This window comes from Hemitrygon akajei, chromosome 22 (assembly GCF_048418815.1).
Source record: "Hemitrygon akajei chromosome 22, sHemAka1.3, whole genome shotgun sequence".
Classification (NCBI taxonomy): Eukaryota; Metazoa; Chordata; class Chondrichthyes; order Myliobatiformes; family Dasyatidae; genus Hemitrygon; species Hemitrygon akajei.
Window position 1 is genome coordinate 54,461,070 of NC_133145.1, and position 24,833 is coordinate 54,485,902.

Below are 24,833 nucleotides of genomic sequence, written 5' to 3' on the forward strand. Positions count from 1 at the left end.
ATCTAGGACTTTCTTGTGCTTCAATCTGCACACAGGGTTCTAAAAACAGATAAAAGAGAGGAGGAGATATTTCTTCAGCCAAAAAATGGTGAATCTGTGGAATTTATTAACACAGAAGTCTGTGGAGTCTGTGAAGCTAGTAACAGTGTGTGATAATGCCACTCCCCATTGACACCTACATAACACTTACAGGGACTTGCCCATCTCACCGTTGAATGTCAGGGGATTTTCAAGCTCTCCTCTTGCAGAGATCACACCAACATTGAACCTAGGGTGAAAGCAAGGTATAAAATCCCAAGCTGGTCGAGTAGTGAGATTTGCTTTCTACAAATGTTCCACTCAGCTACACTCAGTTGCCATTTTATTCGGTACCTCCTGTACCTTATAAAGTGGTCACTGAGTGTATGTTTGTGGTCTTCTGCTGCTACAGGCCATCCACTTCAAACTTTGATGTGTTGTGCAAATCAGAGATGCTCTTCCGCACACCACTGTTGTAACGTATGGTTTTTTGAGTTACTGTCACCTTCCTGTCAGGGTGAACCAGTCTGACCATTCTTCTCCGACCCCTCCCATTAACAAGGCGTTTTTGCCCACTGAACTGGTGCTTACTGGATTTCTTTGGTTCTCGCACCATTCTCCGTAAATTCTGGCCTGTTGTGCATGGAAATCCCAGTAGATCAGCTGTTTCTGAGATATTCAAACCACCCCAACAATCATTCCAAGGTGAAGGTCACTTATAACATATTCCTTCCCTATTCTGATGTTTGGCCTGAGCAACAACTGAATCCCTTGACCATGTCTGCATACTTTTATGCATTGAGTTGCTGCCACATGATTGACTGATTAGGTATTTGCTTTCAAAGTAAATTTATTATCAAAGTACATACATGTCACCATATACAACCCTAAGATTAATGTTTTTTTCTGGGCATACTCAATAAATCTATAATAGAATAATAACCATAATAGAATCAGTGAAAGACCACAGCAACTTGGGCGTTCAGTCAGTGTGCAAAACGAGCAGGTGTACAGCTGTACCTAATAAAGTGGCCTCTGAATTATGTTCCAGGCCAGTTTCTAATCCAAGGTGGTTATAGGCAGCATGAACAGGCACTAAAGTCCTAATGTTGGGCTTTGAATGGCAATTGTAGTGCAACAATTTTACCCTTGATAATTGTTAACTTGGTAAAATTGCCCTAGCTTCACTGCAAGTTTTTTTTATTTTAGTGATTCAACACAACAGGCCCTTCTGCCTCAGCAAGCCTGCACCATCTAATTACACCCATGTGACCAATTAACCTACTAACTGCTACATCTTTGGAATGTGGGAGGAAACCGGAGCACCCAGAGGGAATCCATTCAGTCACAGGGAGAACATAGTAACGCCTTACTGACAGGCGTGGGAATTGAACCCTGGTCTCTGGCATTGTAAAGCATTGTGCTAACCACGATGGTATTGTGCCACCCAATGTAGATAGGCAGGACAGCAGACTCACAAATAGTCACAAGATAAACAGGCTGATATTAGAATCAGAATCAGATTTAATATTACCGGCATATATCGTGAAATTTGTTGTTTTATGGCAGCAATCCATTGAAATACATAACAATAAAACTGTAAATTACAGTAACTAATTTACTGTAAAAGGAAGAGTAAAGGGAATTTTGAGGCTATCAGGCAGGAAATTGGAAGCTTAAATTGGGAACAGATGTTCTCGGAAAAGTACGGAAGAAATGTGGCAAACGTTCAGGGGATATTTGTGTGGAGTTCTGCATAGGTACATTCCAATGAGACAGAAGTTATGGTAGGATACAGGAACCGTGGTGTACAAAGACTGTAATAAATCTAGTCAAGTTTACAAAAGGTTCAGAGGTCTAGGTAATGATAGGAATCTAGAAGATTATAAGGCTAACAGGAAGGAGCTTAAAAAGGAAATTAGGAGAGCCAGAAGGGGCCATGCGAAGGCCTTGGCGGACAGGATTAAGGAAAACCCCAAGGCATTCTACAAGTATGTGAAGAGCAAGAGGATAAGACGTGAAAGAAGTGTGACAGTGGGAAAGTGTGTATGGAACCAGAGGAAATAGCAGAGGTGCTTAATGAATACTTTATTTCAGTATTCACTATGGAAAAGGATCTTGGTGATTGTAGTGATGACTTGCAGCAGACTGAAAAGCTTGAGCATGTAGATATTAAGAAAGAGGATGTGCTGGAGCTCCTGGAAAGCATCAAGTTGGATAAGTCACCGGGAATGCTTGAGATGTACCCCAGGCTACTGTGGGAGGCGAGGGAGGAGATTGCTGAACCTCTGCCGATGATCTTTTCATCATCAATGGGGACGGGAGAGGTTCCGGAGGATTGGAGGGTTGCAGATGTTGTTCCTTTATTCAAGAAAGGGAGTAGAGATAGCCCAGGAAGTTATAGGCCAGAGAGTCTTACTTCAGTGGTTGGTAAGTTGATGGAGAAGATCCTGAGAGGCAGGATTTATGAACATTTAGAGAGGTTTAATATGATTAGGAATAGTCAGCATGGCTTTGTCAAAGGCAGGTCGTGCCTTATGAGCCTGATTGAATTTTTTGAGGATGTGACTAAACACATTGATGAAAGAAGAGCAGTAGATATAGTGTATATGAATTTCAGCAAGGAATTTGATAAGGTACCCCATGCAAGGCTTATTGAGAAAGTAAGGAGGCATGGAATCCAAGGGGACATTGCTTTGTGGATCCAGAACTGGCTTGCCCACAGAAGGCAAAGAGTGGTTGTAGGGTCATATTCTGTATGGAGATCAGTGACCAGTGGTATGCCTCAGGGATCTGTTCTGGGACCCTTGCTCTTTGAGATTTTTATACATGACCTGGATGAGCAAGTGGAGGGATGGGTTAGTAAGTTTGCTGATGAAACAAAGTTTGGAGGTGTAGTGGATAGTGTGGAGGGCTGTCAGTGGTTACAGCGAGACATTGATAAGATACAAAACTGGGCTGAGAAGTGACAGATGGAGTTCAACCCAGATAAGTGTGAGGTGGTTCATTTTGGTAGGTCAAGTATGATGACAGGATATAGTATTAATGGTAAGATTCTTGGCAGTGTGGAGGATCAGAGGGATCTTGGGGTCCGAGTCTATAGGACGCTCAAAGTAGCTGTGCAGGTTGACTTTATGGTTAAGAAGGCATCTGGTGTATTGGCCTTCATTAATCGTGGTATTGAATTTAGGAGTCGAGAGGTAATGTTGCAGCTGTATAGGACCCTGGTCAGGCCCCACTTGGAGTACTGTGCTCAGTTCTGGTCGCCTCACTACAGGAAGGTTGTGGAAGCCATAGAAAGGGTGCAGAGGAGATTTACAAGGATATTGCCTGGATTGGGGAACATGCCTTTTGAAAACAGGTTGAGTGAACTCAGCCTTTTCTTCTTGGAGCCACGGAGGATGAGAGGTGACCTGATAGAGGTGTATAGGATGATGAGAGGCATTGATCGTGTGGATAGTCAGAAGCTTTTTCCAAGGGCTGAAATGGTTGCCACAAGAGGACACAGGTTTAAGGTGCTGGGGAGCAGGTACAGAGGAGGTGTCAGGGGTAAGTTTTTTACGCAGAGAGTGGTGAGTGCGTGGAACGGGCTGCCGGCAACGGTGGTGGAGATGGAAACGATAGGGTCTTTTAAGAGGCTTTTAGATAGGTACATGGAGCTTAGAAAAATAGAGGGCTATGGGTAAGTCTAGTAATTTCTAAGATAGGAACATGTTCAGCACAACTATATGGGCCAAAGGGCCTGTATTGTGCTCTAGGTTTTCTATGTTTCTGTGTTTCTTATATAGATGTTTTAAAAGTTAATTAAATAGTGCAAAAAGAGAAAAAAAAAGTAGTGAGATAGTGTTCATTGGTTAATTGTCCATTCAGAAACCTGATAGTGGAGGGGAAGAAGCTGTTCCTGAATCGTTGAGTTGTAGTTTCGGGCTTCTGTACCTCCTTCCTAATAGTAGCAATGAGAAGAGGGTATGTCCTGGGTGATAGTCCTTAATGTATGGATGTTGCCTTTTTGAGGCATCGTTCCTTGAAAATGTCCTGAATGCTGGGGAAACTAGTACCTACGATGAAGCTGGCTGAGTTTACAACTTTCAGCTTATTTTGATCCTGTGCAGTGGCCACCATACCCTCCCCCCCCCCCCCATACCAGACAGTGATGCAGCCAATTAGAATGCTGTCCACGGTATGTTGGTAGAAATTTGCGAGTGTTTTCGGTGACTTACCAAATCTCCTCAAACTCCTAATGAAGTATAGCCATTGTTAGGCCTTCTTTGTAACTGCATCGATTTGTTGGGCCCAGAACAGATCCTCAGAGATGTTGACACCCAAGAACTCTTTCCATTTCTGATCCCTTGATGAGGATGGACATTGTCAGCTTTTAAATTCCTAGAGTGAACATGCCAATCACTGAGCCAAACCAAGTTCATTATCTTAAGTTCATCATGATACAAATCATTTAAACATCCTTCAGTTAAGTCTTTATAAATGACACTAGGCTGAAGCAACTTCTACACACAGTGAAGACTCTCCCACACCAAGTATACAAAAGATCATTGTATTTATTTTACCAAATTTGGGAATTCTTTTCAATGTTGCAACACGACAGTTCAACCAGATAGGATTTATCTTCTTATCTCCCACCCCCCCATCCTCATCACATTCTACAGGGGTTGTACCGAGAGCATCCTGAGCAGCTGCGTCACTGCTTGGTTCGGAAATTGCACCATCTCAGATCGCAAGACCCTGCAGCAGATAGTGAGGTCAGCTGAGAAGATCATCGGGGTCTCTCTTCCTGGCATCACAGACATTTACACTACACGCTGCATCCGCAAAGCAAACAGAATTATGAAGGACCCCATGCACCCCTCTTACAAACTCTTCTCCCTCCTGCCATCTGGGAAAAGGGCACCAAAGCATTCAGGCTGTCATGACCAGACTATGTAACAGTTTCTTCCCCCAAGCTATCAGACTCCTCAATACCCAGAGCCTGGACTGACACCTTACTGCCCTATTGTCCCGTTTATTATTTATTGTAATGCCTGCACTGTTTTGTGTCTTTATGCAGTCCTGGGTAGGTCTGTAGTCTAGTGTAGTTTTTTTTTTCTCTGTGTTGTTTTTTACGTAGTTCAGTGTAGTTTTTGTACTGTGTCATGTAACACTATGGTTCTGAAAAACGTCTCATTTTACTATGTACTGTACATAGCAGTTATGGTCGAAATGACAATAAAAGTGACTTGACTTGACTTATACAATCTCTTTCTGGTGAGGAGCACTGGAAGGACAGCTTGATTAGGTCATTTGCCTTGGGAGATCTCTAACATATATTGTTTAAACATTGTACCCAGTTGTCTGAAAAATCTGCACTTTTCTGGTTTTGGTAAATCAGCAAAATAAGGGAACTTTTTGTTCTTCCCTTGGTTCCAAAGGTACCACAGACAACCAGCTGACTTTTTGACCTTTGCCTTGTCATTGTTAGCAATAAATGGCTTTTCCAAGCACAGGCTTTCTCAATGTTGCTTTGTACAATAACAGGATACTTGATACTTAATGATCTTGATCAAGTTACCAATTAACCAGCATTCTCTGTCATTTTACTCAAGCGTACACTGTTGGTTCAGTACAATAGATCTATCCTCACAGAGTTGTACAGCACAGAAACAGGTCATTTGGCTCACTGAATCCGTGTTGATCTGGTTCGTTTTTTGTTTGCGCCTTCCCCACAAACGCCTACGCCAACCAGGCCCTGCCACACTTAGGTCAATTTACAATGATCAATTAACCTGGAGAGTGCTGGAGGGCCTGGACAAAAACTACATGGTCACATGGTGGCAATATCCTGGGCTGCCTGTTGATTTAAAATTTTGTTATGCTGACAATAGCACGGAAGTACCAATGCACAGGATCAGAAGATGCTACAGAGGTTTGAAAGCTCAGTTAGCTCCATCATGGGTACAACCCTTCCCACCATCAATGTCATCTTCAAGAGGTTGTACCTCAAGAAGGCAGCATCCATCATTAAGTCGGTACCTCAGGAAGGTGATACCCCTCACCATCCAGGACCATGAGACATTGGTGCAGAATCAGGACATTCGGCCCATTGAGCTTGCTCCCCCATTTCATCATGGGTCATCTTGTACAGGAGCCTGTAGACCCACACTCAACAATTCAGGAACAGCTTCTTCCCCTCTGAAATCTGACCAAAATCTGTCATCAGATTTGTTACCAGTCCATGAACCCATGAACACTACCTCATTATTTCTTTGTCTTGCATTATTTATTTATTTTATAATTTAATTTTATGTCCTTGCATACCCGTGTCATCCATGTACTTATCCAAACCTCTCTCAAACGTTGAAATCGAGCTCACATGCACCATATGCACTGGCAGCTCATTCCAAACTCTCACGACCTTCTGAGTGAAGATGTTTTTCCCTCATGTTTCCCTTAAACTTTTCACCTTTCACCCTTAACCCATGGCCTTTAGTTGTAGTCCCATCCAATTTAAGTAGAAAAAGCCTGTTTACCTTTACCCAATGCCTATCCCTCATAATTTTGTAAACCTCTATCACATCTTCCCTCAATCTTCTATGTTCCAAGGAATAAAGTCCTAACCCATTTATTCTTTTCCTATAACTTAGGTCCTCCATTCCAGGCAGCATTCTTGTAACTTTTCTTGGTTAGGTCACCCATGCTAAAGGGTAGAGGCCAGACTATCAGTGGTCCACTGGTCCTTCAGTTTTGGGGGTTTAGCTCAGGGCTGCCAATCCCGACTGGCCAAAAATATTGTTAAATAAACAGCAGTGATGAATCCTAGATTGGTGTGTGACAGTATTCCTGAGTCTCCACCCAAGATTTGCTTGAGTGACAGTAGTGAAAACCGAGAGGAAGCTACTGACACGAAGAAGCTGAACACCGCCAAAATCAAGACCAAAGATGGCCATGGGCAGAGATGGAGGACATTCATTACTGTGCCAAACGCCAACAGCAGTCTGAGGCAAGTGATGATGCTGGTCTTTCAACCTTACCTACACCATTTTGAGGGTATCCTTCATTTCCAATTAAGTTTTCTATCTGTTTTTTTGTTTTAATCAACTATTCCTCGAGATAGGTCAAGGATCCAAGTCTGTTGCTTTGCCCAACTCTCGGTGGTTCTCAGACAGAGCAAAAGATCACTGAAAGTTCCCACTCAACCGGTTTTATTTGTTTGTCTTAAAAGCAAGCACTGGGTCAGTGTACTGTTGCATTACATTTATCAATAACTGATTGTAGAATGTGAGTTAGTGGAGTCACTAACATTAAAAGGGATAAGAGCAAAATACCTTTCCCATTATAAGCACTGAAGTCATTAATCGCACATCAGATGTTCCACCCTGAAATCCTTGATCCTTTAATTATTGCCATAAATTTGGAAATGCAGGGTCTCCAGTCATTAAATTGATGCAGCACTAGGGAGTCTACCAATAACTGTGGGATTGAATTCTTGAAATAATTATTTGGAGTCAGCACAAATGCTGTGCATTCAGTTCAAAGAACCATGCGTTTCTGAACTCTAAACTTAGTTCAGACAGTATCACCTGTGCCAGAAATGTGCTAGCAAACGATGAATGAATTGTGACAAGAGTATTATCTTCTGCAGCAAAACTAATTATATCCTTTCCAGTTTGCAAACATGTGAGTATTTAATAATGAAATGAACATTCCTGGAATGGATTTCTGTATTCTGATAAATGCTTAAGGCAATACTTTTTACAGGAAAGTGATTAGCCATTGTTTATTCAAACAATAATGTGAAGATGGATCTGCCACTGTTAATCATTCAAGAATTGTAGGAAAGGACTTTTGAAAAAAATTGTTGCTTCAAATAAAATGTGAGGGCCCCATCGGTTAGAGTTGAACATGGATATTGTGACCTAGCTGTCTAGATATGCAAGCCTGGGCAGTACTATGTGGAGAGCAAACTGTTGCCCTCTGTAGCAAGCTCCCCTCTCCATGCAACTGATGAACTCAAAAGAACAGCAGAGACTGATACAGTTTGGTGCCAGCAGCGTCACAGGAGTTGCCAGTCAGCATTGAACTCCATGTAGGATTGCCTTAGGGACTCCACTCTGGATTTTTAGCCTGGGGTTTGCTCCCAAAGCCTTCTTATACTAACAGCTGTAAGAACACCTGTAGAAGCATGCACATGCCCCCTGTGTTACCCTTTTATCTCTCCCCTTTTCCCATTACGTTCTCTTCCCTACCCTTTCTGCTTCTCCACTTTCCCCCATTCTCTGCCCTCTTCATCTCTCTTCTCTCCTCTTTCCTCCCTTTGTCCCCACCTCTTCTATCATTTCTGTCCTCAACTTCCTTTCTCCTCCATTCCATTCTCTCACATTTCCATCAGAGCTCATTCCCTCCCTTCATCCTCAGTCTCCCTCTCTCTTGCACATCACCGCAGGTCTCACCTGGACTGTACACACCGGCTGTGTGACAAAAAAGCACAACAGTGTCTCTTCCACCTCAGGCGACTGAAGAAGTTCGGCATGAGCCCCCAAATCCTCAAGGCCTTTTACGGGGGAAACTTTGAGAGCATCCTGACTGGCAGTATCACCGCCTGGTACGGGAACTGCGCCAACCTTGATCGCTGGGCACTGCAGAGAGTGGTACGGACAGCCCAGTGCTTCTGTGGATGTGAACTTGAGGAATTTACAGCAGCAGATACGTAAAGAATGCCTGGAAGCTCATCGGGGACACCAGTCAACACAACCATAAACTGTTTCAGCTGTTTCCATATGGTATACGGTGCCGCAATATTAAAGCCAGGACCAACAGGCTACAGGACAGTTTCTTTCTACAAGCCATTAGACTTATAAATTCACATGTCTGTACATTGAGACAGAGTTATAACGCAAAGATATTTACTCGCTCATGTTGTTGGACGGATGTAAGATTTAAATAAATTCTAATTATTTCAGCATCGAAGATGAGGTAGTAAATTGGATGAGAAGCCAGAGAGTGTAGACAGTTACCTCTCTGACTGGAGGCCTGTGACTAGTGGTGCGTTGCAGGGATCGACTGTTATTTGTCATCTATATCAATGATCTGGATGATAATGTGTTAAACTAGATAAGCAAATTTGCAGATGACACCAAGATTGGGGGTATAGTGGATAGCAAGCAAGGCCATCGAAGCTTTCTGGAAGGTCTGGACCATCTGGAAAAATGGACAGATGAAACTTAATGCAGACAAGCGTGAAGTGTTGTACTTCGGGAAGACCAACTAGGTAAGCAATGGGCCACTGAGGAGTGTAGTAAGACAGAGGGCTCTGGGAATATAGATCCTTAATTCCTTGAAAGTAGTGTCACAGGTAGATGGGGTCGTAAAGAAAGCTATTGACATATTGGCCTTCATAAATCAAAGTACTGAGTACAGGAGTTGGAATGTTATGGTGAAATTGTATAAGATGTTGGTGAGGCTTAATTTGGAGTTTTGTGGGCAGTTTTGGTCACCAACCTACAGGAAAGCTGTAAATAAGATTGAAAGAGTGCAGAGAAAATTTACAAAGACTTGAAGACCTGAGTTATAGGAAAAGGTTCATTAGATAGGTCTTTATTCCCTAGAACTTAGAAAATTGAGGGGAGTTTTGATGGAGGTACACAAAATTATGAGGGCTATAGATAGGGTAAATGCAAACAGGCTTTTTCCACTGAGGTTGAGTGAGACTACAATTAGAGGTCATGAGTTAAGGATGAAAGGTGAAATATTCAAGGGGAATACTAGAGGCAACTTCTTCACTCTGAGAGTGGTGAGAGTAGTCTACACAAGTGATGGATGTGGGGTCGTTTTCAACATGTAAGAGAAATTTGGATAGGTACATGGATGAGAGGGATATGGTCCGGATGCAGGACAGTGGGACTAGGCAGATTAATAGTTTAGCACAGACTACAATGTTCTATGTTCATCCCTTCGCACTCCTTCATTCACTCAGAAACCTTTCCCCAGCTCAAACATAAATTTAAATGCCTGCAGACTTATGAACGGACAACAGAGCTTATGCATGAACACTATCTCACTATCTTTGCTCTCTTTTTGCGTGACTTATTTAATTTTTTTATATATGTATTCTTTATTGAAATTTATGGCATATTGTATGTATTTTGCCATACTGCTGCTGCAAAACAACAAATTTCATGATATATGTCAGTGATAATAGACCTGATCCTGATTCATAAAGATATTAGGTCAGAATGACAATTTTGTTGGCATGAAACGATAGCAAGAGATTATTGTTAATATTCTTCTGATACTCAGTATCTGGGAAGCACCAAGGATGCTGGCCGCGAATTAACTACCTGAGTTCAAATGCCAATTCGTTAAGACTTCTTGCTGATATGAATCAGTTTTGATATTCTGTACTGAATTTAGATCAGTCAACCACGTGGTCAGTTACTCTGGCATTAACAGAATGCATAACGGTGCAAGTCAGTGTAACTGTCAGAGGAGATGAGACGTGTCAAATTTGTCTTGTTTTACTGCTGAGGAGTTTTCCAATGATGTCGGGGAGCAGCTGGTGGACAGTGGTCTCTGACTTGACCTGGAACTTGGAAGCTAAGCTTGTTTTCCAACCAATGTAGTCTCTGCCTAAGGATATTTGGAGCAGTTTTGGCTCGAGCAGTTAGCGCAGAAAGCAGTCTGAGCATTTTCACAACCTTCTGCGGTTGTGCAGTTGATAGAACGTGAACAGGCATCATCACTGTGTGGTACAGAAACTGTGCTGCTGTCAACACTGCATATGGACTGCTTATCCCACTCCCATCAGAGAAAAGGCTGCACAGCACCCACAGCAGGACCACTGGACTCAAAAAGCAGGTACTGCCCCCAAGTCGTCAGGCCGATCAATAACTCCACCCATTAACCCATCCCACCTCCACTACGTACACATCACCTATGTCACTTTATGTACATACTAACAGTCTAAGTACATTGCAGCTTATAGGATTGATTTCTTATTTATATTTATTGTGCTTTTTATGTTGTTATCAGATCTGGAGTGATAATCATTTCATTCTCCTTGACGTTCGTGTTCTGAAGAATGACAATCTTCAATCTTGAATCTTCTAGGTCCATGTGATTATCCATCCCTGGTATCTTGAGTATCCCTGATGTAGTTATTCAATTAGAGATAGCCATGCCTTCAGTTGCCTTGTATCTAAGCTATGAAATCCTCTTGTGTTTATCCCTGTGAACCTCCCACCTCCTTTGAGTCACTTCTTAAGTCCTAGCTCGTTAAGCAAAGTGACAAAGGTTAGTTTTATATGTCACATGTATGTCGAAACATTGAAATAGCTCAACTACAACTTACAGGGTGGCAGGGTAGAGATACGTCTCTACTAAAGGAGGTGTAAGGTGCTCCTTCCCTCCGCTAGCCTGCAGGTCACCCTTGGGCAAGGTGTAGCACCTGCTTAGCCCCCTAATTAGGGTCACATGAAGCCATGGGAATAGTTGGAGGATGGTCGTTTGAGCAGCTGGTACATATCATAAGTCCTGGTTATGTGACCATTAATGCCAGGTAGACAGTCTCTAAAGAGTATTGATAATGGCTGGGGTTACCCATTTTGTAAAGACACCACCCAGGAGAAGTCAGTGGCAAACTACTTATATAGAAAAACTTGCCAAGAACAATCATGGTCATGGAAAGACCATGATCACCTCCATCATATGGCATGGGACGTAACAAACAAACAAGTTACTAACTCTAACCTTTCCACCTTTTCTTGAAATCTGGGAGGAAGCTGCTGGAGCACCCAGAGGAAACCCACACGGTTACAGGGAGAACGTACAAACTTCTGCCAGACAATGGCGGGAATCAAACATTGATCGATTTTCAATCACCTGGAACAAGAGCATTTTATGGTTTTTTGTATCAGACCCTGATAACATTCCTATACAGCACCTTGGTATGTTTTCTTCAAGGTTTTCTTAGAACTTATGAATGTCATATGATCTGGCAAACAAATATTCATACACTGAACATTCTGAAGTCAAGGAGTAACACGTTGCTGCTTGTTGCGTGGGAAGGAATAGTGAGGGCTATATCTACCAAATAGGGACGTAGTTTGTACTGATGTGCCAACAGGAAACCGCAGACAAAACCTAGAAGTAGAAATGTGGAATGTAGCAGTGACGACAGCTGAGTTTCAGGAACTTCACTAATTATGTTATAGTATACATCTATTGTTCTCTTAGAATATTGGATTCACTGTTAACTGAGTTGGACTTGTGGAAAATTATTTTGTTCTCTAATCAAAATGCTAGCTTGTCACCTAATTGAGTTTTTTTTCTCTCTGTAACCACCATTCTGATCAAAATGCTAAAAGAACTCAGCAGGTCAGGCAGCATCTATGGAGAGGAGTAAACAGTCGACATTTCAGGCCGACATGCTGAGAGTCCTGTGAAGGGTCTCGGCTCGAAACGTTGACTGTTTATCCCTCTCCATAGATGCTGCCTGACCTGTCTTTTGCTCTGGATTTTCAGAATCCATAGAATTTCTTGTGTTTCTGATCCTGTTATCAAAACTTACTGTTACTATAGATCAAGTTCTAACAACCTTGTCAGTTGAGAACATAAAATCTGTACCAAATTCACACTCAGGTAGATCAGCTCTGACTGGTCTCCCTGTGAGCACCAATTTTAATAAAAAGCCTCTGTTATTTTGAATGCCAACTCAGTGTGGCCTTTCTATTTGAGCCTATAGTGCTGCTACTACTTTGAGAGGCTACTACTGAAGAGGGTTCAAAGAAAGTTCACAAAAGTGATTCCAGGATTGAAGGGCTTGTCATATCAAGAGTGTTTGATGGCTCTGGACCTGTGCTCACCAGAATTCAGAAGAATAATGGGTGACCTCATTGAAATCTATCAAATGGTGAAAGGCCTTTGACAAAGTGGATGTGAAGATGATGTTTCCTATGGTGTGAAAGTCTAAGACCAGAGGACATAGCTTCAGAATAGAAGATCATCCTTTTAGAACAGAGATAACAAAAAAAATCTTTAGCCAGAGAGTGTTGAATCTGTAGATCTTTTCCCCATAAGCTGCTGCATATTTATGATTCTTGATTGGGTCAGGCCATGAAGGGATATGGGGGAAGGCACGAGACTGGAGTTGAGAGGAAAAATCAATCAGCCATGATGGAATGGTGTAACTGATTGAGTGGGCCAAATGGCCTAAATCTGCTCCTATATCTTATGGTGCTATGGTCTTATAATTCCATCTGTCTCACTGTGGAACAGGATTGATCCTGATTTCTTGAAAATTGAGGATAGTGCACGTTTGGCAAATGAAACAGTTTTGAGGCTTTGTGCCTGGAGACAAGAGATTGCAGATGGTGGAATCTGGGGCAACAAACGATCTGCTGGTGGAACTTAGCAGGTTGAGCACACTTCTGTGGGAGAAAAGAAAGAGTGGATGTTTCAGGACTGTGCATTAGGACTAAGACCAGATTAGCTTTATTTGTCACGTGTACATCAAAGCATACAGTGAAATGCGTCAGTTTGCATCAACAACCAACACAGTCAACTCACTAACCCTAACTCTAACCTTACGTGTTTTGGAATGTTAAGAGGAAACTGGAGCAAACCCACGTAGTTGGAACATACAACCCCGATCGGTTATCACTGGCGCGGAGAATGCAAGCAGCTCTGGTGTGCTTATACATTTCACAAGTTGAAGATTTGCTCCAAGGAAATTTTCACAGTGGCGAAATTCGTTAAAGTGACCCAATTAGTTGCAGTGAGGTAAGCTCAAAGCTTTTTATTCAATGCTTTTCTCCTATGATGGTGAGTCATTTGAAAACGGGACTTACAGTACTGGAATTGCATTTCTCCCTCCCTGTCAGGAACTTCTCAAGAGTATTTTACTGAAACATTTATAAAGCGCAATGACTGTCGTAACATTGAAATCTATTTGTGCAACATTACTTCCTTCATATTATCATTTGACTCAAATTTTGGCAAAGAGAAAACCACAAGCGATGGTGACTGGTCAGAATAGTGCAAGCAAGTTGTGCAACAGGGAAATGGAAAACAGAGACGAGGCGGCAAGAGGACAGAAAGAGAAGTACAAGTAATTAAAGAGGCATCATGTGCATCTTCTGTGCTGTCCCTAAGTGAGTGAAAATTCATCAATCCTGGGAAATTACAGGAAGTGTTTAACAATTGACAGGAACCTCGAGATGATCTCTTCTTTCGAGACTCAGGCCCAGGGAACCACACTGAGAATGGTGAACTAGATCAGAGCCATTCAAGAAGCTGTTTGTCCGAGAAAATGAAGTGCTATTCTAGAAATAGGACCTGGGCTGAAAGATTTGAAATTAAATGTGTATGCGGTCATGAGGTGAACTACTGAAAATTATATTTGGAAGGCCTAAATGTGCAAATACTCGGGTTAAAAATACAGTGGAAATCTTAATAGAGGAAAAAGTTACATCAGTTTAAACAGTCTTACTCAACTTGGTTATCCTACTTTCTGCCTTACTCAACCTGGTTATGCTAACATATTGAATATACTAACTATGGAAGATTGTGATAAAATTGTTAGTTTATGCTCAGATTTTATGTTGCCAAGATTTGATGTCTGATTGTAAATTTGTTCTCATTCTATGGTACAGTATATGACAACACTTACTTCAGGAGTTAATATCTAATCATTATCTCAAGATCTGTTCACACAGTTACCGAAGTTTTATGGTTTTCACAGTTTCACCCCTTCCTATCTCTCCTGCCTTTCTGGATTTCTGCTCATCCTGTGCTTTCTAACCACAGCTGGCTCGTGGTTAAGCAACACCATGGTCATACCTTTGTTTTCAGATGTCACCAAGACTTCGCCACACCAATCTGTATCAACTCAACAACCCATGGAGATACCTGGCCTCCTCTAATTCTGCCGCCTTGTTTCTACTTGAATTCAATCACAATACAGTATTGGCCTTGCCTTCAGCTTCAAGGCTGTAAGCTTACCGAACCGAGTCGGATCAGAGGTCGAGACCTTTTGACCTCCGCAAGTCCTCTGGGGTAGTCAAAGGCCAAGTGTCTGCAAGTCCGGATTCCAGTGTGCTGGAGTTGACGAAGACAGCCTGTCTTGGGGTTAGAGGACTGTGTATGTGCATGCGCAGGAGGGAGGAATGGGGCTTGTTTTGCTGTTGTAGTTTTGTCGCCTGTTGTGTTCTGTGTGTGCTACGTTGGTGCCAGATTGTGTGGCGACACCAGCAGGCTGCGCTCAGCACTGAATAGACAACCCCTTAGGAGAACAGAATACTCAACTCCAGTCATCGTACTATATCGGAATCAGGTTTAATATCACCGGCACATATCGTGAAATATGTTAACTTCGCGGCAGCAGTACAATGCAATACATAATAAATAGAGAGAAAGAACTGTGAATTACAGTAGGTGTGTATGTAAGTATGTATGTGTGTAAAATAGTTAAATAAATAGTGGAAAATGGAAATAAAAATTAGTGAGGTAGTGCTTATGGGTTAAATATCCATTCAGAAATCGGATGGCAGAAAGGAATAAGCTATTTCTGAATCATTGAGTGTGTGACTTCAGTCTTCTGTGCCTCCTTCCTGTTGGTAACAATGAGAAGAGGGCAAGTCCTGGTGGAATGGGGTCATAATGATGGACGCCACCTTTTCGAGGCTTTGCTCCTCGAAGATGGCTTGGACGCTGGGGAAGCTAGACCCCATGATGGAGCTGAGTGAGTTCACAACTTTCTGCAGCTTATTTCGATCCTGTGCAGTGCACCCTCCCCCCCACCACATACCAGACAGTGATGCAACCAGTTAGAATGCTCTCCACGGTACATCTGTAGTAATTTGCAAGTGTCTTAGGTGACCTACCAAATCTCCTCGAACTCCGAATGAAATATAGCCGCTGTCACGCCTTCTTTATAACTGTATCAATAGGATGGGCTCACCTGACAGATTCTCAGAGATGCTGACACCCAAGAACTTAAAATAGTTCACTCTTTCCACTTCATACCCCGCCGATAAGGACAGGTGTGTGTTCCCTCGTCTTACCCTTTCTGAAGTCCACATTCAGCTCTTTGGTCTTACTGACATTGAGTACAAGGTTGTTGCTGCAACACCACTCAATTACCGGTAGCTGAAATATCTCATGCCTCCACTCAATTAGCTGATATATCTCACTATAAAGCGAGAAGTATCAAGAAACAAAGGTGATGGAGCTAGTTTTTGTTCAAAGTTCAGTTAGTTTATTGTTATATGTGTACACCAGGGTGGAATGGAATTCTTTGCTTTCATTAAACTCACGGAGCAAACAGTACATGTATAGAGCTAATAAATACTACCTTATAAGATCATAGGACACAGGAGCAGATTTAAGCCATTCAGCCCATAGAGAACGGCTCTACCATTCCATCATGGCAGATCAATTGTCCATTTCAACCCCATTCTCCCTCCTTCTCCCTGTAACCTTCAACACCCTTACCCACCAGGAACCTATCAACTGCCACTTTAAGTACACCCAAAGACTTGGCCTCCACGCCCATCAGTGGCAATGAATTCCATAGATTCACCACCCTCTGGATAAAGAAATTCCTCTTCATCTCTGTTCTAAAAGGACATCCTTGTTTTCTGAAGCTGTGTCCTCTGGCCCTAGACTCCCCCCACTGTAGGAAACATTCGCACCGTGTCCTCTCTATCTAAGCCTCTCAATATTCAATATGTTTTAATATTTCAATATTAATTACATCAAAGAGCACAAAACAACAGAAATGTGCAAAGGTTGTGCAATTTGAAGTGAGGTTAAGAAGTTCACCTGTTCCGTACTCTTAACCACTCTCTTTATCTGATAGGCTTCTATTCTAGATACTAGATACCCTTCAGCCCCAACCAGCACTTAAGTTCTGTGTTATCTTCAAACCTAACTGGCGTTATCTCTCCCAGCATCAGCTTCTCCTGCCTAACAAATGCTTTGTAACTTCAGCTTTGAAGATTTAATGTGACCCTACATTCACCCCGTGTGTCAGTGGAGGGCATGCACATTTCTAGTCTCTAACTCTCTACTCTCCATTCAGTATTTATTGGGGTTTTTTTCCTTTCGTATTTGCACAGTTGGTTGTCTTTTGCACGTTGGTCATTTGCCTGTCCTGTTGGGTGTGGTCTTTCATTGATTCTTTTCTGTTCCTTTGATTTACTGTGCATGCACACAAGAAAACAAATCTCAGGGTTGTATATGGTGGCCTATATGTACTTTGATAATAAATTTACTTTGAACCTCGAATTCTCCAAGTGCCTCTGAAGTGGGGCAGCTCTTGATTTTAAGATTACGCTGCCTTGTTCTGGATGACCCCACCAGAGGAAGTAGATTCTCTTGATCGGCCTCATCAAAGGCAGCCTAGTATTTTAAACCCCTTAGTCTAATCACTACTCAGTGTCTTGAGGTCCAGGAAATGCACCACATTATTATTGCCTCAGGATATGGGCTAAAGGAGAAACTCCTTTACTCAGACCTGCACTCTATACCGCAGAAGGCAAAGTTGCTGAATTTCTCTGAGAAGAGCCTGATATATTTTATACTGTATCTTAGCCATTATAGTGGTTAGCGTGACGCGATTACAGCTTGGGGTGTTCCAGAATTTGGATTTCAATTGCAGCGCCGTTCTATAAGGAGACTGTACGTCCTCCCCAAATGCATGGATGTCTCCAGGTGCTCTGGTTCTCTCCCACAGTCCAAACGTATGCTGGGTAGGCTAATTGGCCATTGTATATTGTTTTGTGATTAGGTTAGAATTATTTGAGGTTGCGGGGTCACTGGGACGGCGTGGCTCAAAGGGCTGACTCGGTGCTGTATCGCTGAGTGAATAGATGGACACAAATAGCAGGAAAGGCTATGGGGAGAAACACACGCGTGCGCACACACTCACATACACACACTCACACACACATACACTCACATGCACACACACTCACATACGCACTCACACACACACATACTAACACAACACATATGCGCACACAGACACACACAAAACACACACATGCACACTCACACACACACACTCACATACACACACATAAACACAAACACACACACACACACATACAAACACACTCACATACGCACTCACACACACGCACACACAAACTAACACACACAGACACACTCACACACACATACACAAACACAACAGCACAGCACATACACACACATACACACTACACGCAACACACACACAACACACGCACATACACAACACACACACACGCACAGAGTTCCATTTTTATTTCATCCATGTGTCTATGAATCTGTGCTGTATATGATTGTTGGTACTGTGATTTACACCTTGGCCCTGAAGTAGCACTATTTCGTTTGGCTGTGTTCATGGGTATTCATATATGGATAAATGGCAATTAAACTTGAATTTGAACTAATGTATGAGCCTCTACCATCACCCCCAGCAGCGCATTCCGTGCACTCACCACTCTCTCTGTAAAAAATAACCTACCTCTGACATCCCCTCTATACTTTCCTCCAATCACATTAAAATGATGCCCCCTCATATTAGCTATTTCCACCCTGGGGGGAAAACTATCTCTGGGGAGAAAGATATACAGAAGAGATTCTGCAGATGCTGGAAGTCTTGAGAAACGCACACGTACAGAGTACTGGAGGAATTCAGCTGGTCAGGCAGCACCTATAGCAAGGAATAAACAGTCAACGTTTAGAGCCAAGACCCTTCATCAAGACAGGAAAGAAAAGGGTATGGAGAGCCAGGCAGAGGAAGGGATGGAACTGGTTCACTGGGCTAAATGACCTCCCCCTCCTACTTCTCTATTTTCACCTATAACTTAGAAGCAACATGTAAATTTCATAATGGTCATTTTATCCCAGCCCCTGGCAGAGACTACAACTGATTACTTGGAGACAACGCCTCTGAGGGGTTGTGCAGGGTTGACTTTACAGAAGAATTAGACATTTAAGAATCCTGTTAGGAAATATTGCAAGTATTTGTAATCAGTTAATATCTGTGCCATGGAATGTCTGGTCTGCTGGCACCCAATTAATCTGTAAACTCTGAGATGTTGTAACAAACTGTTGTGACAGAAGGGATGAATAAGTAAGAAACAATCTCCTATTCCATATTGTAGAGAGGTCCAACAGTGTAAATGATTACATATGTTGAATTTAACTTAAACTTATGAACACTTTACTCCCCCAGGTTTGAGTATTTAAAGAACAGGTCCAAGAAGTAGCAGATGCTTTGGTAGTCATGTTGCAACACAGTTAATATTCTGGAATGGTTCCAAAGGATTGGAGATTAGCCCATGTAACCCCACTGTATACAAAAGTGGGAAGATCTAGTCCTACCAAATCTTTGGGAAATAGCCAAAGTATCTGGGAGACACACATAAAATGCTGGAGGAATTCAGTTGACCAGGCAGTAGCTATGGAAAGGAATAACTTCATCAGGACTGGAAAGAAGGAGAAGACAGAGTGAGAATGTGGGGTGGGGGGAAGGGGAGGATGAAGCACAAGGTGGTAGGTGGTAGGTGAAACCGGGAGAGGAGGAGAAGTAAAGAGCTGGGAAGCTGATTGGTGAACGAGATAAATGGCTGGAGGAGGGTGAATCTGATAGGAGAGGGTAGAAGAACATGGAAGAAAGGGAAGGGGGAGAAGCACCAGAGGGAGGTGATGGGCTGGTAAGGAGATAAGGAGAGAGAGAAAAACAGGAATAGGGAATGGTGAAAGGGGTGGGCAACTACATGAAGTTCGAGAAATCTATGTTCATGCCATCAGGTTGGAGGCTACCCCAACAGAGGGATAGTTGGGAAAATAGATTTACGAATGATACATAGAGGTACCAACTAGAGAAGGGGCAGTGTTGGATCTCGTATTAGGGAATGAGATAGGTCAGGTGACAGAGGTATGTGTTGGGGAGCACTTTGGTTCCAGTGATCACAAGGCCATTAGTTTCAATATAATTATGGAGAAGGATCGGACTGGACCCAAGGTTGAAAGTTTTGATTGGAGAAAGGCTAACTTTGAGGAGATGCGAAAAGATTTAGAAGGAGTGGATTGGGACAATTTGTTTTATGGGAAGGATGTAATAGAGAAATGGAGGTCATTTAAAGGTGAAATTCTGAGGGTACAGAATCTTTGTGTTCCTGTTAGGTTGAAAGGAAAGGTTAAAAGTTTGAGAGAGCCATGGTTTTCAAGGGATATTGGAAACTTGGTTCAGAAAAAGAGGGAGATCTACAATAAATATAGGCAGCATGGAATAAATGAGGTGCTCAAGAAATATAAAGAATGTAAAAAGAATCTTAAGAAAGAAATTAGAAAAGCTAAAAGAAGATATGAGGTTGCTTTGGCAAGTAAGGTGAAAATAAATCTGAAGGGTTTCTACAATTATATTAATAGCAAAAAGATAGTGAGGGATAAAATTGGTCCCTTAGAAAATCAGAGTGGACAGCTATGTGCGGAGCCAAAAGAGATGGGGGAGATTTTGAACAATTTATTTTCTTTGATATTCACTAAGGAGAAGGATATTGAACTGTGTAAGGTAAGGGAAACAAGTAGGGTAGTTATGGAAACTATGACGATTAAAGAAGAGGAAGCACTGGCGCTTTTAAAGAATATAAAAGTGGATAAATCTCCGGTCCTGACAGAATATTCTCTAGGACCTTGAGGGAAGTTATTGTAGAAATAGCAGGGGCTCTGACAGAAAAATTTCAAATGTCATTAGGGATGGGGATGGTGCCAGAGGATTGGTGTATTGTTCATGTGGTTCCATTGTTTTTTATTATTAGTTTTTTTTTAATACATTTTCTGCATAGCTACAGATAAAAAAACCCCAGATCAAAATGAACATTGATACAGTGCAAAAATAAACAAACAATAATAATATGATACAAAGAAAGATAATTGAGAAAGCACCCAAATTGAAGACATGTAAAATTAGTATCCTCCCCAAGCCCCGCAACAAAAAAAACTCCAGACCAACCACAACACAACATAGAGAATATAAATCAAGACAATCAAACCCCCAAAACTGTAAATACACTTAGCAACAGAAGATATTAATGCCTACTACCAACAAAAAAAAGGAGCTGAAAGCAAGGGACCGAAAAAAAACCTTAGTCAAGAGGAAGGTTATGAAAGTACTCAATAAAAGGTCCTCAGACCTTATGGAAATTTAAATCCAAATTAAGAACTGAATAATGAATTTTTTCAAGGTCTAAGCAGGCCATAATATCGTTAAGCCATTGAGCATGTGTGGGCGGGGCAACATCTCTCCATCTAAGGAGGATTAAACGTCTAGCCAGGAGAGAGGCAAAAGATAATATTCAACACTTAGTCGAACTCAGACGTAAATCTGTCTCACCCCAGAAACCGAACAAAGCAATTAAAGGGTTAGGTTCTAGGTGGAGATTCAGAATATGCGATAACGTTATGATGACATCTTTCCAAAATTTCTCCAAGCTAGGACAAAACCAGTACATATGAATGAGAGAGGCCTCGCCCCTTTTGCATTTATCACAAAGCGGACTAATGTTAGGGTAAAATCGAGATAATTTAGATTTAGACATATGGGCTCTATGAACAATCTTAAGCTGTAAAAGACAATGGCAAGCACAAAGAGAGGTTGAATTAACCGATTTGAGAATCGAGTCCCAAGTCTCATCAGATAAGGAGGTATTTAAATCATGCTCCCATGCCATTTTAATTTTATCCACAGGGGCACGTCGTAAGGCTGCTAATTTATCATGAATAAATGATATTAAACCTTTACCTAGTGGATTAATAGAAAGAAATAAGTCCATAACATTTTTCTCAGGCATTTCAGGGAAGTTAGGAATTAAAGGAGTAATAAAGTGTCTAATTTGGAGATATCTAAAAAAATGAGCATTGGGCAGATTGAACTTAGCAGAGAGTTGTTGAAAAGAAGTGAAGCGATTATCAATAAAAAGATCTTCAAAATGTCTAATGCCCTTCCTATACCAATCATGGAATGCTGAATCATACGTAGTAGGTAAAAAAAGGTGATTATGTAAGATAGGGCTAGAAAGGGAAAAACCATGGAAACCATAAAATTTCCTAAACTGAGCCCAAATACGCAGAGTGTGTCTAACAAGAGGATTAACTATTAATCTGGACAAACTACTAGGGAGTACAGAGCCAAGAAGTGCAGAGATAGATAATTCTTTAGTGGAGCTCAACTCCATTGCCACCCAATTAGGGCACTCGGGTTGGCCATGAAAAAAAGACCAAAAGGTAGCACAACGTATATTGGCTGCCCAATACGAAAGTTAGGTAAAGCCATGCCACCCTCCTTTTTAGATTTTTGGAGATAACCTTTATTAATTCTAGAGCGCTTATTCTTCCACAGATATGACAAAATAATAGAGTCTAAGGAATCAAAAAAAGATTTAGGAATAAAAATTGGGATTGATTGAAATAAATATAAAAGTTTAGGGAGAACATACATTTTAACAACATTAATACGACCTACCAAAGACATAGAAAGAGGTGACCATTGTAACAGACTCTGTTTAATAGTATATGAAAGATTGGCAAAATTTTCACGAAAGAGATCTTTAAACTTCCTTGTGACTGTAATCCCAAGATAAGTAAATTGATTATGAACTACTTTAAAAGGGAGATCATGAAATGTTAATTCTTGTGCTTTATTAATTGGGAAAAGTTCGTTCTTATGTAAATTAAGTTTATATCCAGAGAGCTGGCTAAACTGGTCAAGAAGTGAAAACATTGGAGGTAAGGATGTAGATGGATTTGAAAGAAAAAGTAATAAGTCATCGGCATAAAGAGAAACTTTATGCTCAACACCCCCTCTCCAAATCCCGGTCAGTTCAGAACAATTTCGAAATGCTATCGCCAAGGGTTCTATAGCCAAATCAAAGAGAAAGGGACTTAAAGGGCATCCCTGACGGGTGCCACATTTGAGGTTAAATAACTGGGATTTCTGAAAATTAGTTAAAACGGAGGCAGTAGGGCACAAATACAGCAATTTGATCCAAGAGATAAAACTTTGACGGAAGTCAAATTTTTCTAAAACTGCAAAAAGGTAGTTCCACTCTATACGATCAAATGCTTTCTCCGCATCGAGGGAAATAACACATTCAGGAATCCCAGTTGGAGGTGAATATAAAATGTTAAATAAGCGTCGCATGTTAAAAAAAGGGAGACGGTTTTTAATAAAACCAGTTTGATCATCGGAAATAATAGAGGGAATAACAGTTTCTAATCTATAAGCCAAGACTTTGGCCAAGATTTTAACATCAACATTAAGCAAAGAAATCGGCCTATACGAGGAACACTCTGTTGGGTCTTTACCCTTTTTTTAATAAAAGAATAATAGATGCCTCATTAAAGGAGGGTGGCAATTGGCCACACCCAAATGAGTCAGATAATACTGAGAGTAACTGAGGAGAGAGAAGTGAAGAGAATGATTTATAAAATTCTACGGGGAACCCATCAGGTCCAGGAGATTTCCCTGAAGACAGTACAGAAATTGCAAAAGATATTTCTTCTGATGATATAGGCGCGTTAAGTTTGGCTTTAAAATCAGATGAAAGCGAAGGAATATTCAGATTATTTAAAAAATGGTCAACAGAGATATTGTCATTCAAAGATTCAGAGGAGTAAAGTCGAGAGTAGAAATTTTTAAATGCGTCATTGATATCTAGGTGATCCGATGTAAGGTCACCATTCTCCTTCCGGATCTTTGTAATATGTTGTTTGGCTTTGGAACGCCTCAACTGATTGGCTAGAAATTTACCAGATTTGTCGCCATGGATATAAAAGCGACTCTTACTTTCAAGAAGTTGGCTTTCGACAGGTTGAGTAGACAGGAGGTTAAATTTAGCTTGAAGTTCTACACGCTTCTTGTATAGTTCAGGGTTCTTAGTTTGAGCATACAGTTGATCCAAATCTTTAATCTGATTAATGAGGTCTAATCGATCTGCACAGGACTTTCTATTAAGATTTGCTGTGTAAGAGATTATTTGGCCCCTCAAACATGCTTTCATGGCATCCCAGACAATCTGGGATGACACTTCAGGTGATGTATTGGTGTTAAAATAAAAGGTTATTTGATCCTTAATAAATTTTAGAAAATCATCATCCGATAATAAAGTCGAATCAAACTGCCAGTGTTTATTCCTCTGAGGGAGACCAGGAAAATTTAAAGACAGAGTATTTGGGGCATGGTCAGAAATCAGTATACTCTGATAATCACAAGAATAGACAAATGGAATGAGTTGATTATCGAGTAAGAAGTAGTCAATTCTAGTAAAGGTATGGTGAACATGTGAAAAAAAAGAATAATCTCTCTCAGTAGGATGAAGGAAACGCCATATATCAAAGATACCATAATTAGAGAGAAACGATTGAATAGCTAAGGCAGATTTAGTAGGTGGTCTAGTAACAGGACGATCGATCCGAATTAGGATCTAACCAACAATTGAAATCACCACCCAGTATAAGAGAGTATGGGTTTAAGTGTGGTAGTGAGGAGAAAAAACGTTCAAAAAAATTAACATCATCAAAATTGGGGGCATACAGATTTGCTAGTACAACTTTAGTATTATATAGTTTACCAGAAACAATAATAAAATGGCCATTTGTATCAGATATCTTATTATGGAGTTCAAAAGGAACATTTGAATTAATAAGGATGGAGACCCCCCCTAGCTTTGGCGGCAAAGGATGAATGAAAATGCTGACCCGCCCACTTTGACAAAAGCCGGGAGTTATCAAAACAACAAATATGAGTTTCTTGAAGGAAAGCAATGTCAGCTTTG

General features: G+C 41.3%; 1 protein-coding gene across 2 annotated transcripts in view; it reads left to right on the forward strand.

The window, feature by feature from the left end:
- The window catches only part of tha1 (threonine aldolase 1), a 121,984-nt gene that overhangs the window by 64,964 nt on the left and 32,187 nt on the right, over window positions 1–24,833 (forward strand). The window contains exon 1 of one of the 2 annotated variants that reach the window (XM_073026255.1): window positions 7,581–7,686. The exons of the other annotated variant lie outside the window; for it this stretch is intronic. Within the exon in view, the coding sequence (XP_072882356.1) occupies window positions 7,620–7,686 (67 nt within the window). The 5' untranslated portion in view covers window positions 7,581–7,619. Of the gene's footprint in view, window positions 1–7,580; window positions 7,687–24,833 lie in introns of those variants that run through there. 2 annotated transcript variants of the gene reach the window in all.